This window comes from Schistocerca nitens, chromosome 9 (genome assembly GCF_023898315.1).
Source record: "Schistocerca nitens isolate TAMUIC-IGC-003100 chromosome 9, iqSchNite1.1, whole genome shotgun sequence".
Classification (NCBI taxonomy): Eukaryota; Metazoa; Arthropoda; class Insecta; order Orthoptera; family Acrididae; genus Schistocerca; species Schistocerca nitens.
In genome coordinates this window covers 232,876,818-232,894,236 of record NC_064622.1, presented here as the reverse complement: position 1 = coordinate 232,894,236, position 17,419 = coordinate 232,876,818, and the positions used below count along the sequence as shown (strand labels likewise).

The 17,419-nt window shown below is 36.8% G+C and overlaps 1 protein-coding gene across 1 annotated transcript in view; it reads right to left on the bottom strand.

The window, feature by feature from the left end:
- LOC126203150 (uncharacterized) overlaps positions 1-17,419 on the bottom strand; it is a 51,475-nt gene that overhangs the window by 11,919 nt on the left and 22,137 nt on the right. The window contains exon 2 of the mRNA XM_049937392.1: positions 5,641-5,724. Within this exon, the coding sequence (XP_049793349.1) occupies positions 5,641-5,724 (84 nt within the window). The remainder of the gene's footprint in view (positions 1-5,640; positions 5,725-17,419) is intronic.

The window sequence follows — 17,419 nt, the reverse complement described above, 5'->3', positions numbered from 1 at the left end:
AACCGCTCGGCCACACCGGCCGGCCAAGTCTCAGTCCGACAGTTGTTGTCCTAGTGCACGGTACTACAGTGCTGTTACGTGAGCAACAAATACAATTTTTTGTAGTGAAAATGCCACGGATTTTCACATATGCAGAGGATGCTAACATGGTGTTTGTCTATGGTGTGACCAATGGGAATTCCAGGACTGCTGTGCGAGAGTACCAACAACGATTTCCGAATCGCAGAGTGCCAGATAGCAGGGCGTTTAGCAGGGTGTTTCGCGGATTGCGTGAGCGTATATTCTTCCCAGCGTAAATGTTGTCTCGGAATGTCCCATACAAAAAACTCTTAAGGGGCTCCGGAAAGGCTCAAAATCATGAAAAGTTCAATTTTTACTTTTTTGCGTTTTCTGAATCTGCAGACTATTACCTTTTAATAGATATATAATTTATTCAATTCCGAAGACTACAACTATTTTTAAATTTTTCTTGAAATGTGTTCTACATGGGCGTGACCCACTGTGGCGCTGTTAAACTGATGTCAAATGGTGTTATTATTAACGTCCGTGTTCATCAGGTACATTTTAGTGATGTGAGATAAACTAAGTGTTGTGGCTAACCTGTGATGGTTCAATATATATCGCTGGTGTGATTGTCGATTGTTTCATGTTTATTTACTCTGTCGTTATCTCGAAAATATTCGTAATTAATTCTGTTTCTTGAGTCTCTGTTTTGTTGAAGTATAATAATGAGTAAAAGTAAAGTTATTAGAAATCCTCTGAAAGCTTTTAAGAAAAGGAGAAATGTTGGAAAGCCAAAGGTATTTAGAAATATGGGAATGAAGATAGGTTCTAACATGGTACGAGCGATGCTTGCTTTAGACAAGGAACGCCTTCGGGCTGCAGACAGGGCTGTAAAGAGTCTAGAAATACAAGCAAGAGTAAACAGGAGGAGGAACAAGAGGAAGCTGGAGGAGGAGTTTGCAGAGGATGAAGATAATCCATCCTATGGACCTGGAATGCACTAAAAAGTTAATCCAATCTTTGTCGCTCGATTCCCAAAACTTTTATTTTCTCATACTAATTACATGTTTTCTAAGGATCTTCCAAACATATTTGTTTCAAACTTTCAGTAAATGTTACACAGTACCTTCTGCATAATTTAACACAGCCTTTTTCCAAAAAAACTGTATATTTTTGAATATATAAATAAAAAATTGCAAAAAATGTTGTGAATTTTCATTACAATTGAAAAAAAAATCATCTTTAATAACTGAACTAAAATTTTGTAAAATCCCTGTGTTAAGTTGTAGCCCATATTCCAATAAATAATCTGTAAAAAGTTCAACTTCCTACCTCAAATACTTTGTGAGGAAATATGTAATTTATAAGCGTTATTTTAACATTGCAAGTATAGGGCGTTCCGGAGCCCCTTAATCAAGTTTAGAACATTCTTCAAGTAGTGGAACTAGCTCTAGCAGAATTGCTGCCAAATCTGGTATTCCACAAACACGATACGCACAGTACAGGAGCACGGTCTGTATCCCTTTCATCGACAGTGTGTACAACATCTGCATGAAGGAGATTCTGCCGACCAGCAAGAATTCTGTCAATAGATCATTGCCAATGAGCGATTAATTCCTTCACTGATGAGTCAAAATTTACTCGAAACAGAATCAACAACACGCGCTACTCTCATGTATGGGTAAATGAAAATGTGCACGCTACTGCGGAAACGAATTTTCAACGACGTTTCTCAGTCAAAGTGTGGTACGGTATTATCAATGGCCAACTCATCGGTGCAGTTGTTTTAGGTAACCGTCTTGCTTGGACACGATATCTTGAGTTTCTTCAAAATGTGTTACCAGAATACTTGGAGGATATCCCTTTGGCAACACGAGCTCCTTTGTACCTTCAGCATGACGGAGCACCTACACGTTCCGTACGGCCAGTGATACAGTATCTCAACACAACGTATCCTGGTCGCTGGATCGGTCGCCGTGGAGACATTGCTTGGCCACCGAGGTCACCCGATCTTACAGCATTGGGTTACTGTTTGTGGGGGTGGCTGAAGAGCGCCATCTAAACGCGCAGAGTGGACACAAGAGTGGAACTTCTCGCTCGCAGTTTAATATTTTACGAGGTGTGGCTAGAAAAAAACCGGACTAGTACTGGTGAAACAATAAAACGAATGCAATAAGGCTGAAAGTCGCGTGGCCTGTCACGTGACTCTCGCTCCGCCTACTGCTTGAGTTTCATCTGCCTCCTGCACTCAGTCTGCCCGTGGCGTCTGTTTTAAGTAGTTGACGTTTTGTCTGTGCGCCGGAAAATGTTGAGTGTACAGAAAGAACAGCGTGTTAACATCAAATTTTGTTTCAAACTAGGAAAATCTGCAAGTGAAACGTTTGTAATGTTACAACAAGTGTACGCCGATGATTGTTTATCGCGAACACAAGTGTTTCAGTGGTTTAAACGATTTAAAGATGGCCGCGAAGACACCAGTGATGACACTCGCACTGGCAGACCATTGTCAGCAAAAACTGATGCAAACATTGAAAAAATCGGTAAACTTGTTCGACAAGATCGCCGTTTAGCAATCAGAGCAGTGTCTGAGTTAACAGGAGTTTCCAGGATGTCAGAACAAATCATTCTTCGGCGTTCCTTCTGTTCAATTGTGAGACACTTTGGAACCATTTTTGAACACACTTTGTTCATGTTGAAACTTTCATGAAGAATCTGCCTAACACTTTCCTAGTTTGAAACAAAATTTGATGTTAACACGCTGTTCTTTCTGTACACTCAACATTTTCCGACGCGCAGACAAAACGTCAACTACTTAAAACAGACGCCACGGGCAGACTGAGTGCAGGAGGCAGATGAAACTCGAGCAGTAGGCGGAGCGAGAGTCACGTGACAGGCCACGTGACTTTCAGCCTTATTGCATTCGTTTTATTGTTTCACCAGTACTAGTCCGGTTTTTTTCTAGCCACACCTCGTACATGCTTGAGCCCAGGTAAAGGCTTGCAAAACTGAGCTACAATCGGCTACACAACACCTGTCTACAAGAGTAGCAAAATGCATTGAAGTTGACGATGGACTGTGAGGAAACATATACAATTAAACAAACCTTAACACAACAGTAACTTAATTTACCGTCCTCTGCACCTTTCTCGTTCCTAGCTGTTTTCATTGGTTTACCTGGAGACGGTTAAGAAAAGAGCACTGAGCCGTGCGTGGCTCGTGTTCCCACCATCACGTATTTTACACCCTGTTTTTAACGTACTTCCACCTCACTACGTTAATTTAAATTACTACTGTCACTGAGTTGCTGCTTTGCCTGACCGTGAGCCGCGTTAGCAGCGCCTATCGATACATCCTCTTTCGTAGTATCTTCGCTTGAATGCTATTACTTCCTGGTCATAGTCTGTCGTAGGGCAGTTCGTCGCGAGTTCGGGTTGCAAGTTCTGGTATGCTAGTCAGTTGGAACGTGTCTGGAGAGCAGTCCGGACCCGCCAGTCGGGAGTTGCAATGCGACACTAGTGCAGTCTGGTTGGGGCAGCAGAGAGGTCTGCGTCTACACGGCTCGCTGAACCATTGCAGCTACGCATCACTTGAGCCGGGCCACGGTCCTTGCGGAGAGTCGGTCGGTCGTCCAACCGGACGACGCTTTTGGGCTCGCCGATCGTTCATGAGTCGGTTTTGTGTGTGTGTGTGTGTGTGTGTGTGTGTGTGTGTGTGTGTGTGTGTGTGTGCGCGCATCGACTACGAATTTGTCTTCGTGTGTGCTTAGTTACTGTTGCGTATCGTTCCCGTCTTCATGCAAGTGTTTGTGAGGTTGTGTGTGTTGTTTGTGTAATTTTGATACGCAAGTTATTTCAAATGTCGTCGGCGTAATGTCTCTGAGAGATCGGTCGTCTAATCGGGCGACGTGTAACTGGTTCTCTGAGCGCTTCTGGGCCCATTCAATTACCATCTTGTGGAACTTAGCTCTGTCTCTTCCCGGGGCAGGGAAGTCGGGTAGCCAGTGGGCATGTTTCCTTTGCATGGTTGGGTCCGAGCCAGTATTTCCACCGTCGTGTGCCTGGAAGTGAGTGGGAGACGCACCAGCAGTGCAGTCGCGACGGAGCAGCAGTCGCGACGGAGCAGCAGGCAGTCGGTCGGTTGTTGCGGGCGAGGGAGGTTATCTCCGCGCGGTGTAGTCTGTTGGAGCCGCTGACACCCCCTGCGCAGTGTCGGAGCGTGTGTAGAGCTGTCCGATCGCTACGAGCTTCGTGGTTCACCGACCCAGGACGTCAAAGCTGAATAGTAGTTTCAACTACCCAAGCCACGTTCATTCATGTTGTGGTGGTTCGTTTCGGTGGTTTGCTGTTGGGGAGGTTTTCATGTGGGCAACAAAGAGTGTCTCCACTGCTGAAATTTAACCGCCATGCGGTGCAATTAACTATTTTGGTCGACTGCAATTTGATTGCACCTGTGGAATTTTTCTGTCTTCGGGCCGTTAGTGTTCTGCTGACCTGCCCTGAGCACTGACGTAACTTCAAGCAGCGTCCTTTCCTCACCTGTTGTCGCTGTCCAACGTCGTGTGTAATTTTGACAGTTAATACATAGCTCGTTGTTTGAGTTCTCAAGTACTGATAGACGGGAAGCAAGTCGTGGTGTCGGTCGGTCCGAGGGTGTCCCCTGGTTAGGGTCCGACGTATCGAGACTAGTTGGGCTCACCACCTGTCTCGTCTGAGTGAACGAGGGCAGACCGACCTCCCTGGAGGCTTCTGAGTGCCACCGGTGTTTAATTATTTGTTGTTAGCTACTTTAAATTCAAGGCTTATACTTATTTTTTTCAATTTTTAAAATTTTGCAAATTTAATTTCTAAATTTATCTTTAAAGCTTAAACATTGCTGCCTTCTGCCTTTAAAAGATTATGGTAATATATTTTAAAACTTTGAGGTTTTATTGCGGCCCTCAGCCATTTGTATTGCACTTTGCATATGCTTGCTGATTTTCTTTTTAAATTATTTTATTGCTATCTTAATTGGATTTTTATCTTGTTGATTTGTTAAGATTTGTTGTTTGGAGGCTTTCAGCCGTGAAAGAGTTGCATTCGGTAAAGGTCCGACTATGTTCCGATTTGGTTGTAAAGGTTATTAAATTACAGTAAATGGCAATTAGGAGAAACTGATCTCAACCTTTGGCTTTTTCCACAATCCTATTACCTGTTCCGCCCAGAGGGTTTAGCGGGCGTTTCAGGCACACGTTTCTTAGAAGTGTTTTGTTCAGCATCACCAGTAGTATCACCTGCCACAGCATGTATCTTTCCTCCTGATTCACTATATATGTATATGATTAAATTAAGAGGGTTATCAAATTTCCATACTTGTGTATATGCATTACACATGGCGGAGAAGAAGGACGGAGGAAAAGAAGAGAAGGAAATTGTGAGGTTTATCCATACATATTTAGCCGTTACCAAGCATTGTGAGATGACTATTTAACTATAAATAAGTAAATAAAATAAATAACAGACGTTCGTATTAATACGAAGAAGCAACATCTAGGAACCACAGGCAAATTTTCTTTCTGCTTATTTACCTCCATAAAACTATTACAAAAATTATTACTTCTGAAAGAGTAAATTTACTAATAACCGGATGTTCGATACTTACGTCTGACGATGAAATTGGCACTGTGAACTCTCTCGGCCAGATCGATGCATCGCGAGGAGCATCTCTCCTGTGCAGAGCTGCTGCCTGAGAAAATAAAAACAATTGTTTTCTGAAGAAAATCAACTGCTCATGTCCAGATATAAAAAAGACAGTATCTCATGCAGGCATGTTTTGAATTTGCGCCTACATATTCAGTTTGTACATCCACAGTAAGGAAATCATATAATCTTGGCGACGAGACCAATAGAGAAGATACAAGTTGTGGACGTCATAACATGAAAAGCCCTTGCAAGCACAGTTTCAGATTAACACATGTATATTATAATTGAGTTACCGGATATAATGGTAAAAATGAGGGTGTCAGAATAGCATGGTGCAGCGAAGCTGGGAGAGAGCAATAATACGGCAAACCGTTGATGATTTTATCCAGTATTTCCAGAAGAAGTCTTTTTAATTCCCTGTGCTACAACTGTCCCAGTGTCGTACATTTTGGGGGAAATGAATAGCGAGCAGAGGTAGAACAGAACACAGCGGGTTATCGAGATTATTGTCAAGGAGAGAAATTATTTGCTTTGGAACTATTTTTGGTCTAGAGACGCTACAGTGCATGTGAGATGAAACCATTATCTTTATGCTGCTACAATCAGCCAAATCGTTACCATCAATGCTTCGTAGATTTTTATATGTATCAGAATAATAATCCTTAATGATATCAATTTAAGTCGATTAGAATTTTGTGATTGATATAACATACGAATTGTCTTTCTAGCATTGCTTTTCGATTTTAGGAGAACTTAATGGTTTTCAAGGTTTCAGCGTAAATTTTGGAAAAAGTTTGAGCAAATAGCCACCAAAAAACCTAGCGTTCTTTAGAATTTTAAGTTGTCCACACATATCAATTCTTTTCTTTGAGATCAGTTCCGAGGTTTTGTCATGATTTCTATGTTCTCCTTTGATAGAAAACCGGAGAGGTGATAATTGAGGGGTCAATTCTTCTAACAGTGCCTGCGTTAGGTGGAGTAATGTCACTTTGTGGAAATTCGATAGGAATGATAGGAACGTGAAGTGAAAGCTTTAGAAAGTACATCTCCTCAGAGGTCTTCGGCGTGAGACTCTTCTCTCCATCTTCCTTAGCGAATTCTTATGATGAATATTGAGGTAGACACTGATCAACCATAACATGACCTCCTACATAATAACCGGTATGTCTACCTTTCCCACTGATAACAGCGGGGACACGCCGAGGCGCTAGAGAAAGTTGGCATCACATCTGCAATCACAAGTAAATTCCGGAGAGAGGGCTATGAGCTCTGACGCCATGTTCAAACACGTACTATATTTGTTCGACTGGGTTCAGATCTGACAAGTTGGGGGACCAGCACATCAATTGTAACACGCCACTACGTTACCCAAATCACTCCATCACACGATGACCTTGAGACATGGGGCATTATCTTGTTGAAAAACACCACTGCCTCCGGAAAACATGCAACAGTAGTAATGTGGTGTGTATGGACCACTTTTTCCCAGAGATACGTTTAGAGCAAATTGCCCAACGAACCACGACCAAATAACAAATGTACATTATTGGTTACTAAAGTGCACGATAATGAAATGATGTTGAGTAAATGAACAAGTACAGATCAAGCAATAATATTACATGTCGAGAAAGAGCAATTGAGACCCGGTAAAATTCCGGTTGTAACATATAACGAAAAAAATATTTATCAAAATTGCTAATGAAATCGGAATACAAAAATAAAAAAAAATCATTATCAAAAAGTGCAAAAACCTTCGGCGCCATCTGAAGGAAACCCCAGAGGGAATTATTTCAACTTCTCTTTATCTCATCTTTACCCTCCGGGGTTTTTCGATGTTTTCCCGTAGTCAAAGTCCCATTGCCAGATCGTCTTCCAGCGACTTGATGGTACCTGCCCTTCCACGTCTGTCACCCATCATCTTTAATTGAGGGGGCAGAGCTTCTTCAGGAGCAGCGACTTGATGATCGATGCACCCCATTGCTTCAGTGGCCAGCTCAACTCCCAGCTTGGGGCAACCAAGAGCGCTAGTAGTCCTTTGCCGTTTGTATATATAATTGGTATTTTAGTGATAAAGTACATTCTAAAAGCGCTACTTTCAACATCAAATTTTGGACGTATATATGTAATATTCTTCGCATTATTGTATATCATTTGAAGAGACGAAATTTACTGTGAGCAAATGTTAGTATGAATACTGAAAACAGCTTTAAAAATAATTAATTTGAGTTTAAAGTGAAAGATATTTTCTTATTGCCTCAAACGGGACAAAGATCAGAGCCATCTGTTGACGGAAGCTCAATGCTGGTACATGTCTTAGTGTATGAATCAGCGCCCTGCAGCTGTGAGAGATAGCGATGCTAAAAAGGTCACTAGTTGGTTGCATCATACATAGCGGCAGAAACACGCCAAGGCCTAGAGCTATCGTTTCCTCCTACCAATTACGCAGCAAAACATTGTAGTGCCTCTAATTAAAACCAGCTTTTATGGATTCACCCATAAAAACATCGTAAACTAAACTTAACAAACAATTATTTACAAACCCCAACCCATTTTCCTTTTCGTGTACATAATACCAGCGATACCAGCCGATGCAAACTTTTCATCCCAATGAGAATCTTTACTAAAAACATTAGCCAACACTTTATGTTGTAGGACTTTATCTGCCTCATGTCTCTTACTTACATCATTATTCTCGTGATAAGCTATATCGTGTCCTTTACAAGCTTCATCTAACCTATTAATTCCTTCATCTCCTCTGTTTAATCGTTATTCAAGCTTTGTAAACAGACCACAGTAGTTATAACCAAGAATGTGAAGCTCAGGCATTTTGATTATTCAAAGCCCAATTAACTATTCCTTTGCCATATTTCTTATTTCCCCAGAATGATGGTGGTAACATGTTTAAGAATTTATTACGTATGACGTAACTTTAGGGCTATTTATCCCAAAATCGTTAAACTTCGACGTTAACATTATTGCAACTTTCTCATTTCGAAAATAATTGTTTCCTGCTTTCTCTTCGTTATCAATAACAGCCAGACGATCAATTAAGTCTCTAACATCGTTCATCCAAACGTATTCAATTACTAGCTTATTATATTCTTTTACAAAACCTTCGCCTCTTTTTGATCTTGGTGTTCTAGCTGCAAAACTTGATTCTGAACTGCTATCGTTTCTGCAGTGCTGTCCTAGAATGTGTTTAATTATTGATTTGTATTTTGTGCATCTACTCGATATAGGCATCCCATTACAAAAAATTTCGTTTGGTTTAAGTAAGATTTCTGCATAATTTTGTAAATCATCTTCATCAAATTTATCATCAAGATCATCCAAAGTAATATACTATTTGGTAAGACGATTCATTAACCCGTCAGTGGCTTCATATTCTTTTCTTCGTACAGTTAAATAATCGTAGTGTCTTCCACCAATAGTTAACGTGTCAAATTTTACAGATTCACCACCAACATATTTTTCGGAACCAATTGATTTTAAACCGAAAATTTCGTCATTGCAATTGTTCAGGTATTGCAGTAAACGTGTTCCTATAAAAGTTGGTTTTGGTTTTGGAGTCGCTATTCCTTGTGATTCGTCGTCTTGTTCATAATCATAAGCCATTTGACTTGCTATGTATTTCATTTCTCTTTTCTTAGTTTCTTCATCATAATCACGAAGCACATTATCTACTTCCGATTCGTTTAATGTTCTGTTGGCTCCCAAATCTTCACTTGTAATAAATCTAAACGGAATAAGGTCTTTACTTTTATTTTCAAGAGCTTTATCTACTTTGCTTTCAAGTCGTTCACCAAGGTTACCAATTGCATCAATCATAGGTTGTGCCTGTTTTTTGTATTTGTCATATTCATCAACTATTTTGTTTGTAAATTCTCTAAACCTATCCCTTACATATTCTCTCATTTTAATTGCTTCTCGTTCTTTATTTACATCATAAGGATTCTTCATTTTATCAACCATTTATTATACAAAATAATAAAACATAAAGACAACGTAAACGTAGCGTAAACAATGTGAAGAACGTAAACACAACGTAAACGTAACATAAACGCAATATGCAAAAACGTAAACGCTACGTAAACGTAACATAATTGCAACATGAAAAACGTAAACGTAACGTAAACATAACACCATCTTCAAACTTTTCTGCTTCTCGTTTCTTGTTCCATAATTAATTAGTGTAAACCAGGTTCTTGATGGTTATATAACCATAAAGCACTCATCTTTCAATTGGTCTAACATATAAAAAGAAAAGAAGCATTAAACTAAAGATTCAAGCTGAGAGAGAACAGTTTTATAATTATTAACTACTTGTGCTACTGTTTCAGGTTGTGTTTTGCATTCTATTCCAAATGTTGAGAAATTATATTTTTCAGCGTTAACCAATGTGCTTGTAAACTCATTAAAAAGTAATACTTTGCCATCTTTAAAGAAATACAATACCCCATCAACATACCAAAATACAGAATCAATATTTGCAGGTATGCCTGGGAAGTCTCTAAGAAAACCATATCGTTTAACTGTATAGCTATATTCATTCAGTTCAAGGTAGTAAATATCACCATACAAAACAAAAGTTCTTCCTGTGTTCGTATTTACAATCCCATTTATTTTTGTATTGGTTTGAATTCCTATATCAGGCAAGGTTTTCGGATAGCCACTAAGAAGACGTAAGTCTGGAAACGTTATCATGTACACCATGTTGTTTATAAAAAGAACAACTTCACCAGATGGACGTTGATAAATAGCGGTAATCTTTTCAAAGTAACCAGGTAAAAATGTTAACCATTTGCGAGTATTTTGAGGATTATTGAAGTTTGATTCGCTAATTTGTATTATCCGAACCCACTCTTTATGAAATACATTCATCATCTCTTTAACAATTAAAACAGTTTTAATATTCTTTAAATCACATAAGTTTGGTTGTTGGACAGGTGGTTTAGGTAGTTGTGGATGTTCAGGTGGTGGGCTTGGTACTGGGTTTGGTTGAGGTAATTTATTTTTAGTTCCATATAGATTTTGAATTGCTAATATATCATCAAGATCCAACCCACTCCTTATATCATTATAAAAGGCATATATTGCAGCTTGAGGGTTTTTTGAATTCCAAGTGCATGACCAATTTCGTGAACTAATACCTTAAATAAGCTAATTTGACCATTTGAACTGTTACCATCGTTTTTCTAGTCCCATAATTCACCAGCATCCATACGAATTTCAATAAGGCTGTGTTTAGAATTAGGAAAATAAGTGTGTGCGTGTGAACCACCTCTTCCATTAAATATGGTGTTGCAGTATTCTCTCTTCTTCTGAAACATATGTTGACCTTGCTTGTTAGATATTAGAATGTCAGGATTGTTTTTATCATAGTAAAAGGCAAGATTCGTATATTGCGCCCTCAAATCAAATGATTCCTGAGTCAATTGTAATACTTCTCCACTTGCTAAATAATAATGCCATTTCAGCTTGTTCTTTAACCATTTATCATGATGTACATTAAATTCAAGCTGATCTTCAACACCACATCTTGGCGAATCAAGTAGTTTTAGTGTGTCAGAATCCATTTGTCCATTGATATTTAAATTATAGAATTCTTGATGAATCGATAAAGAGTGGCGTAATCTAGCTGCATCAACCTCATTTAAGTTTGTGGAATTATCTTTTAGATAACCATATGCGTGGAGTTTATTGATAATGCATAAAGTCTAGTTTGCATCACAGACTGTAACAAAGAAAATCATGAACAAAAATCGTTACATATTTATTATAAAACATATGAACACTAAGTGAGGAGCGATTTGCTCCTCATTTAAATAAACAATCAAAAAAGGGGTAGCAATTTGCCCCTCTCTTCTAATATACAATCAAAAAGGAGGGATAAATCACCCCTCCCTTCTTAAGATATGGTTTAAAGGTAAGGATGTTGCAACGATACTTGGATATGAGAACTCGAAACATCCAATCGAGAGACATGTAGACGATGGAGATAAAATTAGATATGAAGATATTATATGAGAAAAACAGGGCGCATGTTCTAAATATAGCAAACAAGGGGCTCTGAAACAGGACGCATCTTCTAAATGTGATAAACAAAGGGGCTCTGAAACAGGGCACCTCTTCTAAATACGACAAACAAGGGGCCCTGAAACAGGGCTCCCTTCCAAACATACGATGACATACTATATATTTACAAATGAATCAGGTATATATTCGCTTGCATTAAAATCAAAACCACCATCAGATAAACAGTTAAAACGATGGGTAATAAATGAGGTTTTACCTTCAATAATCGAATAATGTATACTACATTAATGTTGTTGAGAATAACGATGTTAAGATATGGTTTAAAGGTAAAGACATAGCGAAAATACTCGAATATAAAAACACAGATGAAGCAGTAAGATTACATATTGATGAAGAAGATAAACAAACACAAGCAAAATTGAGACCAAGAGAAACACGGGGTCTAACCTATAGTGAAAAACGAATGATATTTATTAATGAATCGGGCTTATACTCTTTAATCTTTTCATCAAAACAACAAAAAGCTAAAGAGCTTAAAAGATGTCAGAAGAACAGAATACCAACTAACAAGCAGAATGAAACAACTAAAATAAGAAAACAAAACATTCAACAACCAGCTAAGATCAAAAGAAGCAATACCTAATGTTGTTACAACTGTTTTAAAAGCTTTATCTCTTCCTGTATCACGTATTTATTTGTTTTCATTGGGTACTGCAGAAGAACTTAGAGAAGAACTAAACATAGAAGAAAACATAGGAGGTACGTCTGGTGTTTACAAGTATGGTAAGACAAAATATCTGGAAGAAAGAACAAAAGATCACAAAAAAACATTTTCCAATATAAAAGGTTGCAACTTAACTCTTAGATGATTTTCTTATATCGACCTGCGCTACATATCCAATGCTGAAAGCTCAATCTCTAAATACTTTGAATAACTTGTTGCAAAGATTAAATATAATGAATTTAAAGAGATAGTAGTACTTAATAAAAAACAATACAAAAAAACAATATACTATGAAGAATTAAACAAGATGTTCAACTCAGACATACAAGAACTATTAAATGAACAAGATAGATTGAAAACAAAACTAAAACTGCAAACTTAAACAGCAGCTAAGAACAAAGCAAAGATGGAAACGGAAACAATGAAACTTAAGAAAGATCTCGAGATGGAAAAACTGAAACATAAGACACAAGTAGAAACATTAGAGCTTAAACACAAAATCGATCTACTACAACTTATAAAATAACTACTTAGCTTTTGTGGTTAAAAATACCATAAAAGAACAAACTTAGAACTAAAAATATTTAATCATCTTCACTGCTGCTCATTTCTGGTTCTCGTTGTTTTTTGTTTGATTTTCCTGTAAAATCAATCTTGTGAAAACTTCTACTGTCGCTGAAATTGATTTTACATCCATAGACAAGATATAATTGTTCTTTACCATCGTTAATTACTTTTCTGTTTTTTTATCAAATGATTCAATATAACGATCAGGTAAAATTACCGTGTAGTCATCTACATAAACAACAACCTTAGTACCAACTTTAGTTTTGAGTACTTCAGTCTTTTTGATTAATAGTGCTTTGTTCAGTGAAAGTTCATTTAGGTTCTTGAATGGAATATTTGGTTTACCTATTTCATTGAGTTTATTAGTAATGGATTCCATGATCCTATTTATTATGTAATTAAAAATATTTTTTAGAATCATTTTCGGTCATGTGGTAATCTAGTCAGAATGAGATTCATATTGAGTTCTAATACATATTTCACCTTCTTCATCATTGTCCCATTCACTTTCAGAAATAAGTGGATTATTAAAATCATGCTCATCATTGTTATTCATTTCTAATGGTGCACATCTAAAAAAAAGGCTACATATTGGACAGCTGTTGTTATTTTGAAACCAGGTTTCTAAACATGATTCGCAGAAAAAAGGATTGCAAACTGTTTCTACTTTATTAGAATGACGATTAACGAACAAACATATGCTACAAGGTTTTCTATTTTTCCCAACACTTTTTACATACTACGATTGATTCTTTCAATTAAAGCATTAGACACCTTGTTCTTAGTTATTAAAGTACGCCAATTAACTTTATTTGCAAACTCTATACTGAATTCATCTGAAAGTTCTTGGTTAGAGCAAATAACATTCCAGTCAACTTGGTCTTTAAAGTCTCGAATGAATTGTTCACTTAACTTTTGATATGACAAACTGTATACCACGTACTGTGGTCATAGTTGTTATTGAAATCTCTTAAAAACTGTTCTGAAAAGTCTTTTCTGAGCATTACAATCATTGACCAACTGCTTGGGGATTTATATATATATTTTCTCCAACAAACTCTCTAATGAAATCTTCTGACACTTTTTGATATACGACGAAATATAACCAATTGAATTCTTTATTTTGAAACTCTCAGATGAAATCTTCGCTTAGTTTCTGTGAACATCCAATACCATGCGAATCGACATTGTGACTGAACTCTCTTATAAAGGCTTCTGTACACTTTTGAGTATATGACATCTTGGAGCAATCTAATTCGTTTTCAAATTCTCTTATAAAGTCTTCTGGCAGATTAGGATATTCTGATACTTCTCTCCATTTAATGTTTTTAGTTCTAAGTGTTTTCACTACATCTTGTCTTCATTCTTCATCATCATATAACTTCACTAGTTTGTCGTTTGGTAGTCATTAGAAGCTTAATAATAATGCTTTGTTGATTCTTTAGTAAAGCGGTTAGGTTGTCTATCTTATATTGATCATGTGGCTGTTGTTGTAGGTTTGTTTCATTGTGTCTTTTGATTAAGGCAATTAGATTTGTTTTTCTAAGGTTTGCAAAACCAGGGATTCCATTTTCTCTGCAGTGTTGTTTAAGCTCAGTTATAGTTTTATTTTCCATCATATATCGTTTATTATATAAGAAAACTTATTTATAGTCTTTCGATTTTTATTTTCGCACAAAATAAATTAATCATTTTCTAAGGGAGTACTCTATGACATTTTTAATTATTTCACTTTGATGGTACATATATACACACATGTTCTTTTATAAGCACCACCTATAAAAGAACTAATACTAAACACACACATATACACTTGAAAACTAGCTTGTGATTTGAATTCATTTAATTTTGTTAACAATATGCTACTTTCATTTAGTAGTTTTATTTCTTTATAATGGATTTCGTTGATGATATGAAATATAATTATAATGAATACTAGTGATAACATATACATCAACAATACAAAAATTTTATCAATATATGAGTCGATCATACAACACCAACCCATTTATTATAGAGGAACACTAGTGTCTTATAAAAGCAATAGCGATTTTAAGTTTCATTTCAGTTATGTGGTTTGATTTCTTTGAGTTGATTAATATCCATATGGTTTTGTGTCCATTATGTTATTCATTTCTGGTAATATGACTAGTTTGTTGTAATCCATTTTGAATTCTTTTTCTGTTGGTTCGTTAACTAATTATTTTATTTTCTTGTTGCTGTTTATTTGGTTGTAGTGAAGTGTTACTTTCTCTTGTACTTTGTTGACAATATTTTTAATACATTCTTCATTGAGGACTGTAGAGTTTCCCTAGTTTAGCATGAAACCTTTGATTTTCATAACTGTTTTGTTGTTGTTGGTTCTGTAGTAATAACTTTTAGGACCTGTTGAGCACCATTCAGTGGTGTAGTTTTCTTTACCTAATTAATCTGTCCATTCGCCAAGTTTACAACCGGTTTTGACTTCGTTGTTGTTGTTGACTATATAGACAGTTGAGTCAGTGTCATAGTAAACCACATTTTTACCTAATTGATCCAACATGTCGTAAAGTCTTAATCGTGCATGTGCTGTGGTAAAAGTTGCTATGTGGATGTTTGTAGAGTTATAATTCTCAATGTAGTGGTCTTTGTACTTTGAACCATATCATCCTTTATAAACAGACATTCTGATATTTCAATTTTATCGTCCAAGAGCAGTTCATACCAGGGTTTACATCTGTAACATATTCAGTTTGAGCTAGGTTTTGTCTTTGTCCGAACTTACCCCAAATTGAGTTTAAGCACAACTTGGCTACAGCTCTCTCACCAGGGTTAGGTTCAATTTTATGCGGTTCTAAATCGATGTTAAGTGTTTGTTTAATATCATTTATGTATTCCTGTTTTGTTTCGTAATCGTTTTGCCATGGTGATGTTTCAAGTTTTATTTTCATGAAGTCTCTTATGTAACCTGTAAAGAGTTCGTTGCTTGTTTGGTGGAAATGTTGTACCACATAAACTTCCATTAATTTGTAACCTTTCTCAAGTGCTTTGTCTAGTTCAATTATTGTCCAAGTACCACTTATCATTCTTTCTTCATCAGAGTGTGTACAGGTTTTTGTTTGGTCAATCATGCATTGGTTACAGAGAGAAAACATTAGTTTGTTTATGTTGTTATCTTTAACAGGTAAAACAGGGTGATAAAGATTTCTTGGTGGTAGGACTTTACATTTCACATAACCAAAAAAGTCTTTCAAAGGATACGTTTTAGGGCTTACGCTTGTTATTGTTTTTGAGTGGCCAATCGGAAATTGATCATAGTAGAGAACCGTTGGATACAAACTACAAACATCGATCTATTTCATTTTCTTGTCGACAACTTTTAATTTGGAAGTGTTTGTTCTACCAACAAAGAATGCGTCTCTAAACTTAAGGCTTTATATGACGTTAATTGTGTTCATCATTATTTTGTAATGTTTATCTTTCGTCCATTTACATTCCCCAGGTTTCTATAACTTTGTAACCAGCATTCTTGAGTTGTTGTGCTCTTAATGTTGTTTTATAATGTAAATCTTCCATGGTTTCATGGTTAACATTCTTGATTGGATCTTCTTTGTAACATTCTTTACATCCGTGCCAGAAACATCCATTATATTGATAAAAAGTTTTGGATGTAGAATCGTAACCATTGACTTTTGAACCACAAATTATTACTTCACCGGTGTTTAATGCATGTTGAATGTCGGGGTTTTCAGAAGGGTTAAGCGAAGCTATTGATTGCTTGGAAAAGGTTTCTTTTTTGTCTCCTCTTATCACACCTACGGTTTTCTCTTGAATGTATTTTGATCGGTAAATACCCATGCAGACACTATCTATTGTTAGATATTGGAAAGGATCAATGTTAGCAAATTCAAGGAAATGGTTTCTTAGTTCAATACAACCTCTATGTAAGATGTCTACATCTGAATCACAGTATTCTTTACGTTCTTTCTTAAAATCAAATATGTAGTTTTCTTGTTTCTCTTCTTTGTGCCATTTAAGTAATATTTCTCTTTGTTCTTTCTTCCTTGTTCTTGGTCCATAGTATTTAGCTGCTGGTATTGGTCTGACATAATGTTGATTTTTCAGGTGTATTGAAGAAGTGTGGAAAGTAATCTTTCTTTAGTTCTTCAAAACCAAATGTTTTCGGAAACGAAGCAAGTTGTTGTGGAACGAAATTAATACTGTCGATAACTTTTAAGTTTATTTTCTCTACTTGTAGCAACATGAGTTTTGATCCTTGGTAAATTGTGGTAGGTTTAAAAGCATTTTTTATACGGCACTGAAGGACAAAATGTGAATCATAAGCTTTGGAGTTACGTGCTATGCATGTGTAATTCTTGTGATCTTCGGAAATTAACCATTTGCAAAAATCGGTGTTATTCTCAAAGTAGTA